The sequence below is a fragment of the Apodemus sylvaticus genome, chromosome 21 (assembly GCF_947179515.1).
Source record: "Apodemus sylvaticus chromosome 21, mApoSyl1.1, whole genome shotgun sequence".
In the NCBI taxonomy this organism is placed as follows: domain Eukaryota; kingdom Metazoa; phylum Chordata; class Mammalia; order Rodentia; family Muridae; genus Apodemus; species Apodemus sylvaticus.
The window spans coordinates 36,898,123-36,916,512 of NC_067492.1; the positions used below are offsets into that span (position 1 = coordinate 36,898,123).

General features: G+C 42.8%; 1 protein-coding gene across 2 annotated transcripts in view; it reads left to right on the top strand.

Moving 5' to 3' along the window:
• The first annotated feature begins 7,721 nt into the window (after positions 1–7,721).
• Ces5a (carboxylesterase 5A) overlaps positions 7,722–18,390 on the top strand; it is a 30,052-nt gene continuing 19,383 nt past the window's right edge. Inside the window, exons 1-5 of one of the 2 annotated variants that reach the window (XM_052166599.1) lie at positions 7,722–7,806; positions 8,708–8,912; positions 12,016–12,154; positions 14,100–14,233; positions 16,291–16,444. In XM_052166599.1, the coding sequence (XP_052022559.1) occupies positions 7,722–7,806; positions 8,708–8,912; positions 12,016–12,154; positions 14,100–14,233; positions 16,291–16,444 (717 nt within the window). The remainder of the gene's footprint in view (positions 7,807–8,707; positions 8,913–12,015; positions 12,155–14,099; positions 14,234–16,290; positions 16,445–18,390) is intronic. The other variant, XM_052166600.1, reaches the window with a different exon arrangement.

Sequence of the window (18,390 nt, forward strand, 5' to 3'; positions counted from 1 at the left end):
TTTCATCTCTTCCCATCTTCTGAACATCTTCCACTGTTGCTGCTAAAAATAGCTCCCATTCTTTTTGTTCTCCTGGGCTCCAATGAGTCTCATATTTTCTGTCTGCTTTTTAAAAAACTTTTGATTTTCAGACATTAATCTCTGTACACTAAGTAGCAATAGTTTCCTTCAAATTAATTCTGTCTAGAATTTGTTGAGATTTATAGATATGTGAATGTCTTTTTAAAATCAGTTTTTTTGGGCAATAGGTTTTCCAAGTAATTTCCAGTTTTGCTCTCTTCTCTTCCAGATTCTAATATTATTTTGAGATAAGATTTTAGTGTATAGCTCAGGCTAGTGGCAAAGTACAATCCTCCTGCTTCTTCTGTCTCATAAATGCTGAGATTACACGCATCACCTCAGTCTCACACAACTGTTGGAATATTACACAGTTGCCCTGTTCTGGTGGTGCTTTGGGTTTCTCTTCCTGCCTTTTGCAATGTGTGCCTTAGTTAGGAGACTTTGTGTTGCTGTTTTCAGGTTTTCCCATCCATTCTCCAGCTAACTTGAGTTTATTATCAAACCAGCCCAATACAGTATTTGTCTTATGTGCAGCATTTTTATGCTTCAAAATGATGATTACTAATATTGTGTTTTAGTTTTGCCTGAAAATTTCCATCTTTCCGCTCATCTTGCCCATGTGCTTGTCCTCTACATGCTTATAACAGTAATTTTAAAGTTCTTATCAATTACTAACATTTAGGTCATTTATGAGAACTGCTTTTTTTTTTTTTTAACCTTATTTGACTTCTGATTGCAAGTCTTTTCTTGTTCCCTCAATTTTACATGGTTTCCTATCTCATACCAGATACTGTAACAACAGTTGCACTTCAGTCAGCTTAGACACCCGCTGACCTCTAGTTTCACTCTTCTGGCAGGGGCAATCCAGTCTCTTCCACCTGTGGGGCTCCGCCAAGCAGCACTGTGAGTGTACGCCATGTCTCTTTTTCCCAGCATGCCCCGCAGCTTATCAGCGCTATGCTCACTCTACAAGCCCATGCCCAGGAAGTGGCGGCTGAAAAGCCCTTGTTGGACTCTTTTCCAGACGCTGTTCTGCTGGGCTAACCCACATTAACACTGGAAGCACGGATGGTCTAATTCTGTTCGTGAGAGACTGTATCCTTCTCCTTGCTTGCGCTGATCCCCACCTGGCAATCTCTCCACATCTATATTCACATCTGACACACGCATCAGGGACACTTTGTTCTCTTTGTGTAACTTGGTTTAATGAGGCTTCTCTGTGACCATCCATCCAATCCCCAAAGAGTGAGTTTAAGGGAAAAATCCATATTTTTATAAGTTTATCCAGTGTTTACTCCTTCCTGCACCAGAAGCTGTAGTAATCTTCCATGTTTTAACAGGCAGGAAAGCTCCCATGACTGACTTTACAAGCAGAACTGTATTTCGTAAGGTTTTTGAAGAGCCACCCTCATGACTGCACAAGGTTTTGATATTAGCCCAGGGCAGCCTGTTACCTGGTAACTACATAGACTAAGTTTCCTAATATTAAACCAACCTTTATGACCATGTAGCCATGGGGAAATCTAAGTAAGTGCTTGAGTTTCATTTGCTTCTAGTTGACTTTAAAATTCATCTTTTTCTTTTCTTCTTTCTTTCTTTTCTTTCTTTCTTTTTTCTTTTTTCTTTCTTTCTTTCTTTCTTTCTTTCTTTTTTCTTTCTTTCTTTCTTTCTTTCTTTCTTTCTTTCTTTCTTTCTTTCTTTCTTTCTTTCTTTCTTTCTTTCTTTCTTTCTTTCTTTTTCTTTCTTTCTTTTGGTCACAAAGCTAAAGGACGATTATCTGTCTGCCAACAACTTAGTTATGGGTGGTGATACCTCTGAAGATGGCCAGTCCATTAAACTCCTATCTTTTATTCTCTCTCCTTATTCTTCCACATAAGATTTTTTAAATTTATTTTAATGAATAAATAAATGCAAGGTTAGTTATTCATGTGAAAAGAAAATGCAAAGGACAATATACACTCATCTCTTAGTACTTTCCTTTTAGATTTATTAGATTTGGATATCTGATAGTCTTCAGATTCAAAATGTGGGCAAAGCGCTTGCTACATTTGTTGTTGTTATTGTTGTTGTTGTTCTCCTCCTCCTCTTCCTCCTTCTTCTTTTCCTTCCTCTTCTCCTCCTCTTCTTCATTAAACAACAGACTAATGTTTAACAAGAATCAACAGAAATTGTAGGCACTGGGCTAAGATTTAAAGTCAGATTTGTTGCAATGATGTCTCACTAGAATGGGAATAGTAAAACATTCTCTGAATGTCAAGGATGGCTACTGAGACCAGATACATGACTCAGCCATCTTCCTTCTCATTGTCCCCTACTCCCCTCTCCGCTCCCCTTACCCCTCTTCAATAGCCTTTGCTTGGGAGAGTATCGGTTTTTCCCTCTATCGGCTCAGTTGGCCCTTGGCTAAACTCATTTTCTTCCTACCATCTCTTACCTCCAAATGATAGGCTTTGAGAACTAAACATATAGATTTGAACCCTCTAACACCACCAATAAATTTCAGCTGATGACAGTGTGCTGCAGGGGGAAGTAGGGGGATCTTTGAGATCATCACTGCCAAAAGGCAGTTTGACACAGCAGAACTCAGTAGCTAGTGTTGGCTCAACCCTCAAAAGTCTGACCCTGGATGGTTTATCTTAGGGATAGTTAAGTGCAGGAAAACCTGGCAAAAACTATTCTTGTGATTTTATATTATGATATTATAGGGACTGTTCTAAGATTTTTTATGGCTTTATTTACTTTATTTTACATTTACAATTTTTATTGATTCTTTATGAATTTCATACCCTGCATTCTAATGTCTCTCATCTCCCTGTTTCTGCATATTCACCCATTGCTTTTGAAACCTCCCAAAAGAAAACAAAAGATCAAGGATAAAATTTAAAAACGCAAACCAATCCAACCCAAACCAAATCAAGTCTTTCCCTTCCTATAAAAGCCATCCTGTGTCCCTGACTCAATCCTGTAGTGGGTTGGTCTGATGCTGCTTGTATTCTATGCTAAATACTGGTTCAAGATGTGGTTACCCCCATAAGCGGATTCATATGTCCTCAAGTGATGCCCCATGAACCTTTCTCCAATTTAACTGGCCATCAAAACTCTAGAACCTATGATTGGACAGTGGAGGGAGAACAGTTGGACTGGAGTTTTGAGAGGGAGAGAGGGACAAAGGGAGAGAGGGAAAGATGGGAGAGAGGCAGAGAGGGAGAGGGGGAGAAGGAAGATGGAAGAAGAAGCTGCTATGGACCAGAACCGTGTGGCCAAGAGAAATAGCAAGTAACATGGGCTTTATAGCTGGGGAATATGTTAGTATGGCTCTAGATCTGCCCAATCTAGGCATATGGCTTATAAATAAAATCTCTGGATTGTGTGCCTTTTATATGGACTTATTGGTATTATAAATTTCAACTACATAATCCCACCAGTACAACAAAGTATACCTAAATCTTTTCCAGGAACAAAGAAAGCTAAATACAGACCATATATAAGTAGATGGAAACTCTTTGTAAAATTGGGATACCTTCCATAAAGATGGGTTCTAGAGTGACAGAGAAAAAACAAGTTTATGAGAAAACTCTGAAGGAGGGGTCCGTGCCACACAGGTAGTACAAAGGTCTCCAGTCTAGAAAACACACTAGCTCCAGCCTTCTAGGCAGAAACCAAGTTTTACATTCCTTCCCTTGAAGGAACAACCTGTGTGCTTAATACCCCAGGTTCCCCTACAGCAGTGGTTCTCAAGCTTTCTAATGTGTCAACTTTAATACAGTTCCTCATGTTGTGATGATCCCAACCATACAATTATTTTCCTTGCTACCTCATAGCCGTACTTTCGCTACCACTATGAATTGTAATATAAATATCTCTATTTTCTGATTGTCTTAGGAGACTCTTATGATAGGGTCATTCAACCCCCAGGATGTCATGAGCCACAGGTTGAGAACCCCGCCCTGAAGCATGCTTGTGAGCACAGAGACCTCTGTGACTCCTTCAGTGTTGCTGCTGTATACATTACCACATCTGAAATGCTAATCTAGTAAAGGAATTATCTCAGATACTGAAGGGAATCATCTATATTTGATTTTTATTCTTCCATAAAGTCTTTGGTATGTTTCGTACGAAGGTTCTGTAACCTCATTAGAACATCCACAAATGTTAGTTACTTTTCATCACTGGGACCAAATACCCAACTAACAATCTAAAGAAGGTTTATTTTGGCTCATAGGTTGAAAGGGGCCAGTCCACCATCATGGGGGGGGGATGGGAGAGCCAAATAATTCATAGCATGGTATCTAGGAAGCAAAGGAAAAAAGAATCTAAGAAACGGGGTGGAATAAAATAGCAGCAAGGAAAAACAATCCCTCAGTGACCCACTACTTGAGTTAAGTTCTAGTTCCTGCCTTTCGCTGCCTCCCCCAAACACTATTATGTCATGAACCCATCAAAGGATAAATGCATTCACTAAGCCAGAAGCTTCATGGCCCAATTTCCCATGGGAACGATCTCACCTCCCCAATCCCAGGCATGCTCTTTTAATCTCTTAGGCATTTATCCATCGAGTTAAATTGACAATCATGATTTGCTATCACAAAAAAAGTATTCAACATTTTTATTCTCTGAAAAAGTTCCTGCTTTGTTGACATATAATTGATCTTTAAATGCTTACCCCTCTCTCAAATCATAAAAAAGATAAAATGAAAAAAATTACCTATACAGGATTCTCTTTTACATTTTTTTCTCTTTAAATTTCACAAACAATAAGAACTCAAGAGTTATTTACTTAGACTCTCAAGCACCTTGGATGCTCCTTGGGATCTGAGACTCGATGATCTGACTTTCCTTTTCCAGATTAAATATTTCTTGTAATTAATATCTTCAGATTCATTTTTTCCCCCAGGCTCTCTTGGGAAGACGTTTTCTGTGTTTCATGGTCGTTCTTTTCTTTTCATGGTTTTTCTTCTCAGTCTGATTGAATATGTAGTGGAAGGCAGTCCCTCTTGGGTGTTTGCAGGATCCTCTCAGCCTTAGAGACATTTGAATCCTAAAACCCTGGAGTCCCTGAATGATACCAGCATGTCTTTCTATGACAGTGAGATGGCTAGTGAATGAGGACTTCTGGATATTCTTAGTCAAGTCACTAGAAGGTTAAAGTAATCAGTCCCCTCAACAATGTCTGGGGATGGGAAAAAGGCCTAGTGTTGAGTTCATGAACGATGTGCGGCGGCTTAATCAATCATGCCCATAGAACAAAACCTCCTAGTCCCTCAGGGTGAGTAAGCTTATTGAGCCTGTGATTGGCAGCCACTGGAAGTTCCTGGAAACGGGGTGGAGGAGGAGAGAGGTCAGGGAGAGAGGAGGAGGAGAGGAGAGAGAGAGAGAGAGAGAGAGAGAGAGAGAGAGAGAGAGAGAGAGAGTTGACAGTCAAAATGAACCATCACATTGGGTTACAGATCACACAAGGGCTGTGATACGTTGCATTTCCTTATTATTCCATTGACCATCCCTATGTCTGACAGAATGGGACTTTATGTTAAGCTTAAAATTATAAATGAATTCAATAGATGAAGGGTACCGCTTACGCAAAGTAGTCAAGAATAACCCAAACTCAGTAAAATATTTCAATCCTGTATCTAAAGGACAGAAACTAGATCTTGGTGAGTCTAAGAGATAAAGCAAAAAATAAGTTTTTGTTTGTTTGTTTGTTTTCAAACTCATATACCATTTAACACAATACTTCACCCAATTTGTGGGGTTTTTCTATATACATTAAACACTTCTCCAGGGAAAGCCATCTGGATGCCCTCTAACACTATTCAATTTGAATGCCTAGAGCAACAGATACCACTGGGTTATGGCTTGGCCCCACAAGACTACAAACTATCTCAGATGTCAGTCACAAACAGTAGACTGATTCATCCTTCTGATCATATAGAAACTGGAATTTCAGCAACCCAGTCTATGGTCTCTCTCTCTCTCTCTCTCTCTCTCTCTCTCTCTCTCTCTCTCTCTCTCTCTCTGTGTGTGTGTGTGTGTGTGTGTGTGTGTGTGTGTGTGTGTGTGATTCCATGGGCCTCTGGTTCAAGACTGAGCACGAAGGAGAAAGCTGGAGCCAAAGAGATGACTCAGAAGTCAAGAACACTTACTCTTGTTCTCTTTCTGGGGACCCAGGTTCAGTTCCCAGTATCCACATAGTGGATCACACTGATTCATAACTCCACTTCTAGAGCATCTGATGCCTTCTAACCTCCGTGGGTACCAGGCATACATATGGTACACATACAGAACACTCATACACATAAAATAAAATAAAATAAAATAAAATAAAATAAAATAAAATAAAATAAAATAAAATAAAATAAAATAGATCTCAATAAATATTGTAAGAAGGCAGCCAACTGAATGTCAGCATTCAGCCTGCTCTGCTTCCTGACTCTCATTGTGAACACAGTAGGACCAGCCATTTCACACTCCTGCTGCCTTCCTTGCTATGACAAAACTCATCCTAAAACTATGAGCTGAAATGCACTCTTCCTTCCTTACATTGTGTTTGTCGGGTACTTTGTCATAGCAACAAGAAAGGTCATTACTACACCTAGTGAGAGAGGCTGAATAACATTATGGTTGAAAAGTAGCATCAGACAGATCCATATTTGAAGACCACCTTTACCACTCACTGGCCTTTGTGACCTTCTTTTAACCTGACAGTGCTCAGTTTCTTATCAGAACCAGAGGATCACTTCTATAATATTTTATGAAGATCTAACAATGCAAGGCTTGTTACATTGTGAAGACTGACACAGACTTTATCAACATGAAGTGAGTCTGTGCTTGCATGGAAGGTTTTGTTAAAACTTCAGCTGAAATCAGAGGGGTCCAATGGGATTTATATAAAATCCCCAAGACATCTGCTTTGGGGCAGCTCTTTGAATTGGAGAATAGGGGGTTCATCCTCAGGGAAGCAGTATATTACTCTCATAGCTTCCCTCTTTCCCCTTTCCTGGCTTTTGTCAGCATCTGATGTAAATTGAATATCCCCAGCTAGTGATGCTATCTTGAGAAATTATGGAAACTTTTGGGGGATGAAACAGCTTGGGGAAGTGATTGACTTAGGCCAGGTCATTGAGGGTTTGTCTCTGACTTCTTCCTATGTCCTTCTTTCTGCTTCCTGCTTGGTAAAACCTTCCACTACCATATATGTCAGGTGCCATGAACCCTTTGAAACTATAGCCCCAAACAAGCCTTTCTGTGATTTCTTTACATTGTTTTTTTTTTTTAAACAAAACAAAACAAAAAAAAAAAAAACCAAAAAAAAAAAAAAAAAAAACCCAAAAAAACCAAAGGTGTCTGCCTGTGAGAACCCTGGGTTAGAAGATCCTAAGAGTCCTTCCAACTTCTGTCATCCTATGAGTTCGAATCTATAAGGCCCTTTTCTCAGGACAAGTGTTAATCATTACCTACTCTGTATGTAAATCAGAACAGGAAAGTCCTGTTTGGCCAATTCTCTGAAAATCTCATCTTGACGTTATTCTTGATTTCTTCTGTGCCCCGTGTCTTGCCTGTTTGGCACCTGACTACTCGCAGGCAACACTTTCTGGTCCTGGACTGAAGTTCTCTGAGGCCGGGAGGAACTGTGGATATTCAGACAGTTCAGGCAGGCCAACCAGATGAGTGGGGACTGGGTGTATCCAGGACAGGCCCTAATCTGGGTCATTTGGATCTTTGCAGCCGTCATGGAGGGTGCAATGGCAGGTGGGAGATGAGGGCTCTCAGGCTGTGGGAGAAGGGCAGGATTTTCTATTAGGGGAAATGAACCTATTTCTCAGTGGTCTCGGGAAGGTGGGCATGGAGAGGGATGTGTAGACCTTGGGTTCCTCACACCCTGTAAGGAAAGGTACCATCCTGGTCACTGGCTAGACCTGTGGACTGGAGCCTGTGCTCTGTGGTGTTGGCTGTGGAGACAGGACTTGCCCAAATGACAGAGCAAATGATGCCAAGATTCCTGGGTCCTGCTAAGTAAGTAATTCAAGGCTTCATGCTCTGCAAAACTCAAGGCACTTGCATGCCTAGTTTCTCAAGGCACAATCTTCAAACTCTTGTAAGTGGAGGGGCTGATTTTGGCTATCATTATCATGAGAATTTTTTTTTCTGTATTCTCATTGACATATATTCACTTTCATTTGGAACCCAAGCAACTACCCTAGTCATCCAAAGAGTGACTCTATAGATAGCATTGCTCAGGGGTCCATCTAGGCTAAAATGTAAAGGCCGTTTACTTCATTTGTAAAAATGTCCCCATCTAGAAACTGCAGGCAATGACTGATGCATGGTGGCTTTGTCATGAGTATGGAAACGACAAGATTGTACTGGACTCCACAGTCCATTTGGCAGGGTCTTGGCATCTATAGAGTGCCAAAGAAAGGGCAACTTTGGTGTGGTACAAGGCAAGTTCTTTGGGGTGGTGGTGGCCTCTCAGAAGCAATTGAGGCAGGGCCCTGTGGTGGTGGTTTCCAAACAACCCTGAAAGAAGAGGACCTTGCTTCAGAGAGAAGGTCTCAGCTACTGTAGCCCCTGGGTGGTAAAAGGGCCCCATCATGACTGATTGTCTTTCTCTTTCCAACCAGCTTCTCAGCTTTCTCTTGTGTTTCCTCAGGGTCTATGACTGAAGAGCCGCATAGGTATACCACTGTGGGATGGGTGCAAGGGAAGCAAACTACTGTGTTGGGAAGTGTGGAACCCGTGAACGTGTTTCTTGGGATCCCCTTTGCTGCACCCCCTCTTGGACCTCTGCGGTTTTCCAACCCACAGCCTCCGATCCCCTGGAGTGATTTTCGAAAAGTCACTACCTACCCCAATTTGTAAGTCACAGGTGGCGTGTGTCTCTGGGAACTTGAAGAGATTGTTGAGGGGGAATGTAGGTCATGACGTCCGGGAGCAGAGGAAAGGGAAGATGGGCCCAGAGGTGGGAGGACATAGACCCGGGTGAGTGTTTCTGTGCCTCAGCTCTTCCACACGGCTGCTCAGCAGAGTTGCTGGAACATTGTTAGAAATGAATGTGTTCCTCAGTCTCTTCAAAGCTTCCTGAATCAGATGCCCAGAGCTGAGCCCAAGAATCTTAATGATCTGAAAGCTCTTTGGGGGTGCTGAGTCCCGAGCAGGTGTAGGAAGTGCTGTGAAGGGATCCCCGAGTCTTTCAATGCAAGGGACTTTCCTGGTGTTTCTATGTGCCTAGGCCCACTTTGTGGTCAGTCTGGGTGAGGGCTTCAGAGTGCAGAACCACAGTGTAAGTGTATGTGTATGTGTGTGTGTGTGTGTGTGTGTGTGTGTCTGTGTGTCTGTCTGTCTGTCTGCTAATGTCTGTGTGTCAGTATGTATCTGCCTGTTAATATCTCTGTGTGTTTGTCTGTCTGTTAAATGTCTGTGTCTGACTGTGTGTGTGTTAGTTTGTTAATGTTCCTGTGTGTGTATCTGTCTGTCTCCGTGTATATATGTGTGTCTGTGTGTCTATGTGTCTGTGTCTTTCTGTCTGTGTCTGACTGTGTGTGTTTGTGTCTGTGTCTCTGACTATGTGTATGTATGCATGTGTGTGTATGTGTGTGTGTGTGTGTGCACATACATATGTATGCTCTTAACTCCCATACTCTTGATTGTGTTTCATGCAAGGCTGGGTCCATGGTGGGAACTCCATGCATGCCGGTGGAATGGCTCTCTAAATGGCTGCTGCATTAGTTATTTTTCTAGTGTCTATGACCAAATTCAGACAGAAAACTACTTAAAGCTGATTTTGGTCCATAGTTTGAGCAGGCATGATCAACCATTGTATGGAAGGCTCAGCAGAGTCTGTGGTAGCAGGAGACTGCAGCTGAGACTCCTCATATCTGGCCGGATGAGGAGACAGAGAGAAGGATTTACTTCCCCTCTTCACCCCTTTCCTTCATTGTGAGACTTCAGCCCATAGGATCCATGTAGGGTAGGTCATCCCAGAGGAGCATTCCCTAGAAGACTCCAAATCCAGTCAAGTTAGCAAAGAAGATTAGCTGTCACAGACGCCTCTGTGACACAAGAGGCTTGGGAGGCAAGCAGCTCCCAGCCAGTGAAGAGTCTCAAGGCTAGGGGGAGTAACAATTTACCACATTAGTTGTGGAAGGGTTATAGAATGCTGTGTGGGGCAGGAAGTGAAGAATCTCCTGCATCATAAGGAAACATCATGTATCAGAAAAATAAAATGCTGTTGGCAGAAGCTTTAAAGAGCCCAGGGATGTCCAGTTCTTCTGATTTTCTAAGTTCTTAGGTTGAGTCACATGGGTCCCAGGCTTAAGGAGTACCTTGGTACCAGGATTTTCCCTACACCACAAAAGATGACTTCATGTGGCTCACACGTGGACTGGAAATTATATGACAAAACTCATTAGTTGATTTACTTATTTGTTTTTTGCTTGTTTACCTATTCAATTATTCATTCAACTCATTCAGAACCTACTCCAGAATCAGATACCATTGGGGATTTCCACAGTGGACTGAGGAGATTCTTCAGTTTATAATGGATTACATCTTTGTAATTTGTACATTGTAAATTAAAAATATATTTACTTTACCTACCTACCCTACCCTACCCTATATCATCCCCCAATCATAAAGTACATAGATATGTTTCTTGAGACACTGTGACCATTCACCTATACAACTGAATATCTCTGGTATTGGTCTACACAAAGTTCACCCAGATAAAAATAAGAATTCAGCGTTTGAAGATTATATATTGATTTTTTTATGTTATAAAGTTGAGAAACCCACAGGATCATTGGGTGATAAGTACTGTCCCTACAGCTTCCCTCAAGGAGCATGCAGACCAGTAAGGAGGGGGGGTAGAGAAAAATATTGATAATTAAAATGTAAGGAGTCAAGGCATCACTAGGGGTCAGAAAAGACAACTGAGAGAGAACTACCCAGCCCAGCTTTAAAGAAAGGTCAGGCGTGCCTCAGGCGGAAAGCAATGAGGCCTGAATTTATGAACGACAACATACAAAGAAGCCGGGAGCATAAACACCCCCAAAGGAATGCATTTCAGTGGCGGCTTCTCCTTGTTCATGAGTGTCCACACCTATATCAAGGAAACAATAATAACGGAGCACTAAAGTATGGAGGAAATATCCACAGACACAGTTTCACTTAAATCACCCCTTAGCCCTTGGGCTAAGATCAAATGTAGTAGGTTCTCACTGTGTGTGTGTGTGTGTGTGTCAGGCTCGGTGCTAGGAACTGTGAGATGCACAAGTGATTAATCCAGACTCAGAGGCTTTTGAGCTGCTCACAACAGAGCCGGAGAAGGGACTGATGTCATGTACAAGCCTGGGCCAAGGTCTAGGGCATAACCCACATTCTGCTGGGTGTTTCTAAAGAAGAGCTATGGTCATTTGGTGAAACCTCAGAAGGCTTCTTGGCGGAGGGTATTTGGACTGAATCTGAAAGGAAGGGATGATGGTCAACCAGAACATATTGGGAGAAGCAATCCAAGCAGAGATAGAGTGTGCAAACCCTGGGTACAGGAGCCTTCCTGCATCTGTCTGGGTTCTTGGTATGAAGGATGCTGAAAGATCCCTTTGCTTTTTTGGCTGTAGAAGAGAGACTGGTGGGAGAGGGCCTCTGCAAAGCAACTCAGTGGTAGGCACAAACAGTGCACGTGCTTACAGTTAACGACACAACTATTTTGGAAAATGAGTTTTCCTATCCAGGAACTGAATTAAAGGGGCTCATCACATGTTAGTGTGCTTACTTGTTTCTGAAAGAAGAGGCCTGGGGCACAATCAGATTCTGTGCCAATAGTTTTGACATGCCTCTGAGCTCAGAAGGGATGCCTGGTTCTTGCTTCTGTCCCAGGAATGGGCCCCCTCTCCAGGAAGGCATGTTGGCATAGATGCTGGAGAGACTAATGCTCCCCCTCCCCCTCTCCCTCCCTCTCAGGTGCTTCCAGAACTTAGATTGGTTATTCATATATCAAAAACTGCTCAAAGTACATTACCCTAATCTTGGAGTGTCAGAGGACTGCCTGTACCTCAACATTTATGCACCAGCCCATGCCAATGAGGGCTCCAATCTCCCGGTAAGGCTGCCTGATGCACTGGGGGGGGGGGGGGTCCATTAGCAGGTCTGGGAACCAGCTGGGCATGGGGCATCTGGGGTTAGACCTAGCCTCCTTTTGGGTAAGAGGAAAAGTCCATCACACAAGTAAGTTTAAAAATATATATATATATATAACATAATGGAAGCTGTCTTTGGTCATTGTCTCTGTTGAGTATTTCAGTGGTAGTGGTTTAACATCTAATTTTCATTTTGTTCTCTCCCCACACGATAAGTATTAAAGTTGTCTGTGCCTCTTAGAAAAGATACAGTTTTATTTTTTATTTTTTATTTTTTTAGTTTGAGAATGCCCTTTTAAAAATATAATTGAATTATTCAGCTTTTCTTGTCTAGTTGAGACAGTCAGGTACTAATATCCAGTAATTCTCTTGTCATAAGGAAAGAAAGGAAGGAAGGAAGGAATGAAAGAAGGAAGGAAGGAAGGAAGGAAGGAAGGAAGAAAGGAAGGAAGGCTTTCTGTGGTCTGCATTTTAGCTACCCCATCTCTCAGCACCCTCTCCCCATGCCTATCCATATATCATAGCATTAACATTTATCAAGTATTTACTGTGCACCAGTCATTGGACACCGCATCATTTAACACAGTGTGTAAGAGTGGTTGAATCCATTTTACAGAGGAGGAAGTTGAGGCACAGGGAGTGCACACATGCATGCTCTATGTTGTACAAAGATTCTGCTCCATGGCTCTCTTCTCTTTCCCTGACTCAAGTGCTATCGTCTCGGATATGGAGTTAGAGGAATGGAAGGGATTTATGAGCTATGACAGTGACCATACGATTCGATTAGTATTTTGTGTTCGTTGGTCCTACTTCTTCCTAGATAAGAGATTTCTGTACTCCCCTTTGCTCTCTTTATACTGAAGATTAAAGAAGGAAAAAAAAACTTAAAAAAACCCCTCTTCTCCTGATGTCTTAGTAATTAGAACACCCAGCAAAAGCAAGTTTAGGAAGAAATAGTTGATTTTGGCTAATGGTTCTAGGGGCCAGTCCACCATGGCAGAGAAATTCCAGCCTCTGCAGACTGGGTCAGCTGCTCCCACTGTATCTTTACTCAGAACCAGAGTCATGGATGGGGGTGCTCTCCAAGCTGCCTTCTCTTAGTGCAGCCCAGGACTCCAGGCTCACATTCCGACGGGATGCTCCACCTCCGTTGTCCAACTGTAGACAGTCTTTCACAACCATGCCCAGAGGCTAGCCTAATCTAGACGGTCCCTTACACACTCATTTGCAAGCACATCTTCTAGGTGACTGTAGAGCCTTCCTAATGCTGCAACCATTTAGTAAGGTTCCTTGTATGGTGGTGAACCCCACCTCCAGCTATAAGATTATTTTCATTGCTACTTTAATAACTATAATCTTGCTACTGCTATGAATCATAATGTTAGTATCTGCATTTTCTGATGGTCTTAGGGATCTCTGATAAAGGATCTTTTGACCGCAGAGGGGTCACAAGTCACAGGTTGTGAAATACTGTTTTAGAACCTATGAAGTTGAGAGTTTTAACGTCGTCACAGCTTTTGCTCTTAGGAGCCTTATAATGGTTTCTGTCTTCCTGTGAGTCACGGGCTCAATGGGCTTCAATTACCAGGCTCTGAGCATTTACAGATTCTTATTTGGACCTCACAGAACCCTCCTGACGGAGTTATACTTGTCACAACACTTACTACAGTGAGTGGGAGAGGATCTCAGGGTAGTTGAGTAGCCTGTCTGTCCTCACTCAACTGATCTAATCTACACACTGAGATGCCAGGAGTCTCTATGCTTACCTTTGGGTCTATACAAAAGACAAGACTTTGGAGCCTACTTAAAAAGAAGAGTGAGACACTTATATTTTCCTCAATTTTTTTTTTTTTAAAAGAACCCAACAATCATGGGAAAGGACTGACTGGAGTGATTCTGTCTCTTCAGGTCATGATGTGGATACCTGGCGGTGGCTTTGAGACTGGCTCAGCCTCCATCTTTGATGGCTCTGCCCTGGCTGCCTATGAGGATGTGTTAGTTGTGACCATCCAGTACCGCCTAGGAATATTTGGCTTCTTCAAGTGAGTCTCTTCTGGTGAATGGCACTCCAGACCGCAAAGTGAAGCTGTGTAGCAGCTGTGGGCTGTCTACCTTAGGATCAATGACTCTTCAGTGGCATTGTGTAAATGAAGTCCTAATTAGTTTGGCAATTTAGCACATTAACACAAAACCTCCTTAAATCTTAGCAGTTTAAAAAGACCTCTTTCTCATTGAGGACAGTCCACGTTTGTGCCTCTGATGAACAGATGTCCTTGCACATGATCATCCAGGGCCCTAGGACCCTTCTCTCTTGTGACTGTGATGCAGATGCTCTTCATTTGGCCAGCAAGGAAAGGCCACATATAGGGTCACACCCAAGAAGTGTTCCTGGGTCAATCTCAAGGAGGCACTCTCCACTCTGTTCACCTACCATGGGGTAGAAGATGTTCACATGGCCCATAGGGCTGCAAAGGAGGGAGACAGAGACAGAAATGTAGCCCAGTGGCGAGACCTGGAATATTGTGAATCTGATGTGGGGGCAGGCCTGATTCCACAGGGATAGATGCCATAGTGTTCACGGAATTTGGAACGTTATCTTTTAAAGACTGTGAGGGTCCTAGAAGTGCCCTGCTCAGAGAAGTGTAGCAGGAAGCGTTCTCTGGATGGGACTGGAGGCTAGACCTTGCTTGATGGATGTTCTTTTAACAAATGGGGGGTGCAATAGGGAGGCTACTGCTGACTTACTGAATCTATAGAGGGTTGAATCATAGGCTCAAGAGGACGCACATGTAACTTGGCGTGCCTGGCATCTATCTTTCCAGCAGTCCCAGAGCAGGTACTATGTTTAACCCTAGTTTCAGGAGGAATTCAAGGCCAAGCGGTTAGATGACTGTCCAAAGCTGCCCAGATAAGCAATGAATCCTATGCTGCACTTAAGAGATCTTAGTGATTTCTGTGAGATGCTTCTCCTTCAGGGAGGAATGGAACCATTGTGGGTTACACTGTGGAATGAGGGTTAAATTGGCAGGACGTGGAGAGGGCTGAGAATGAAAACACAGCCTTAACCAGCTGATTACAAACAAAGGGATAGAGGAGGAGGAAAAGCAGGTTGGAGAACTGGAGGATGGTAGGGGATAGGGTGCTGAGGTTTCTCTCACAGGCTGTAAACCCCACAGTAGTTCTGGGCCCCAGTGTTTCTGTGTTCTCTGTTATTTTCATGTGCTTCCCCATGAGCTGCTCAATAATTCTTGGAAGCATTCAACTTTCTGAGACACATGCATGGAGTGTGATTAGGCGAGTGGATTCTGAGGGCAGAATCATGGACTCCTAATTCTTTCTGACAAGGAGATTTAGTAATCTCTGTGCCTGAATTTCCCGGTCTGTTTAAAAGGAATGATTATCATGGTAGCACATTCACAGATTTATCTGAAATGAGTTGGCACAAGCATGGTCATGGGGTTATCGTGTTACTGCCCTATCCTTTGTCCAGCACGGAGAGCTCACAGGTGGCAGAATATCCTCAACCCTCAGTACCTCCTGCCAATGGCACAGACTGAAACCTAAGCAATGCAGTTTCTAGAAGCTAATCATTCAGTAGCAGGGCAGAGAAAACCCAGAGAAGCAGAGAGGACAATGACCAGAGCCATCTGTCTCACGGGCTATGGAAATTTTAGGAGTCTTAGCCGAACATTTCTTGGGGCAACGCTGGGCACACTTGCTGCTGTGGGTGCTGTCTTTATTGTTAATAAGGAGGCAATTTGGGATTTTTGTCATTCATTGGAATTTCTTTGTCCAAGAAAGCTTGGCTCAAGAGGCAGAGGTAACTCTTAGCAGCAGAACATTTTAGGGATCCCTGGGTTAAGGGGAGCCAACAACACCCTATCATTAGACATAAAATATTGTCTTTGCACTTAAGAATTCCACCATTCTTGAGGAAATCTCAGGAAATGACTAGGTCTAGTGCCCTTAGCTCATACAGGACTCTGATTCTCAGTGTCCTGCCAGCTCACCACTGACTGAGACTGGGGACATGATCTGACTGGGGACTGCGGGATTCATGCTAGCCAGCTAAGAGCTCTCACTTTGCCTCTTGCTCCAGCACACAGAACCACCATGCCCCTGGGAATTGGGCCTTCCAGGACCAGCTGGCTGCCTTGCTGTGGGTCAAGGAGAACATCAACTACTTCGGTGGAAACCCTGACTCTGTGACCATCTTTGGTGGCTCAGCAGGAGCCATAAGCATTTCTAGTCTTGTGAGTTTTCTGCTTTATGACTTTGCTGTGGTGCGGAGTGGTGTGGGCTGGTGGTTTACAATCATAAAGACAAGAGACCATCTACATTTGGTTGATGCCTGTCTTAGTCAGGGTTTCTATTCCTGCACAAACATCATGACCAAGAAACAAGTTGGGGAGGAAAGGGTTTATTCAGCTTACACTTCCATGTTGCAGTTCATCACTAAAGGAAGTCAGGACTGGAACTCAAGCAGGGTTGGAAGCAGGAGCTGATGCAGAGGCCATGGAGGGATGTTTCTTACTGGCTTGCTTCCCCCGGCTTGCTCAGTCTGCTCTCTTATAGACCCCAAGAGCACCACAAGGGGCCCTCCCCACTTGATCACTAATTGAGAAAATGCCCCACAGCTGGATCTCATGGAGGCACTTCCCCAACTGAACGCCTTTTCTCTGTGATAACTCCAGCCTGTGTCAAGTTGACACACAAAACCAGCCAGTACAATGCCCTTGTGTTGAATACATAGAACAATTTTATTTCCTTAGGGTTAAAGAAAAAGATACTTGTATCAATTCTTTGAGAAGTTTATGTGTGCACACAATAATTATGTCCATTCCCTTGATCCTCTCCTAAATGCCTCCAAGAGCCAACTCTCCAAACCTCACATCCCTTTTTATTTGAATAACCCACCTAGTTCAGCTTGTGCTGCCCACATATACATTTTAAAGAATACACATTGCTTCATAGATAAGTCATGAGTCTGGGGCACAGTCTTATTTCATGAACAAGACAGCTGCCACCAAGGAGAGTTTAGATGAATTCCTAAGGTCACATAATGAGTGATGATTTGAGAGGGAAAAAAATCCCGTGTTTGTAGAGTTGAATCTCTATAATCTAGTCATCTGGACTGGTAAATTTGTAGTGTTCTCTCTCTCTCTCTCTCTCTCTCTCTCTCTCACACACACACACACACACACAAATGGCAGCAGGTGGCATCACAGGGTGGGAGGCCCTGAAGAAAGAACATCACATCTTGAACCAGGAGGTAGAGATGCATGCAATTGGGCCTGCTCAGTTACCTCTCTCTCCTGAGATCCACTTAGATACTTTCTGACACTGGGGTTCCCCCCCCCCCCCGTCCTTGGCTTTACCCTTTTTCACACTATTTCCCAAATACTGTTAACCTGGAGACCAAACATCTAGCATTTGGACCGTCTTGCGGGCAGGGGAAGTCACACAAACCATAGCATTGTTCACTAGAAAAACTCATTTAAGCAGGAATAATGAAAGACATTGAAAGACCTGTAGATGCACACATATAGCATTCATTTCTCCCTGAAACAGGATCTAGGAATTGTCCTTTTAGAGACTGTCTGCTGTCCAGAGTTTGGATATGGATCCTTCTGTACAAATCAGCTGCAGAACTCATTGCGTTTGAGTTCAGTTTCTGAGGTTTTATTTCTTTCCAGTCAGCACCCATTTAAATATATATACAAGATAGTTTGTAGTCTGCAAAATAGTTTGTAGCAAACTGTTCTTATAGTACTGTAACAGCATATCATGTTTTTATAGTTTTCTCTAAAATATTTCATTCTCACCCACACCAATTTGACAGTTTTTTTTAAGCTAATCATTCATATTTACCAGTTTTTCCCTAGACACAATGCTTTCTTTTTATATGTGAAGTCCATTGGTTCATATGATAGTCCCTTGACTGTGTAATCACAATTAGTACAGCTGACAATACAACATTAGAAAAGCATACCTGGGGACTGGAGAGATGGCTCAGTGGTTAAGAGCACTGACTGCTCTTCCAGAAGTCATGAGTTCAATTCCCAGCAACCACATGGTAGCTCACAACCATCTGTAATGAGCTCTGATGCCCTCTTCTAGTGTGTCTGAAGACAGTGAGAGTGTACTCACATACATGAAATAAATAAATACATCTTAAAAAAAAAAAAAGAAAAAAAGC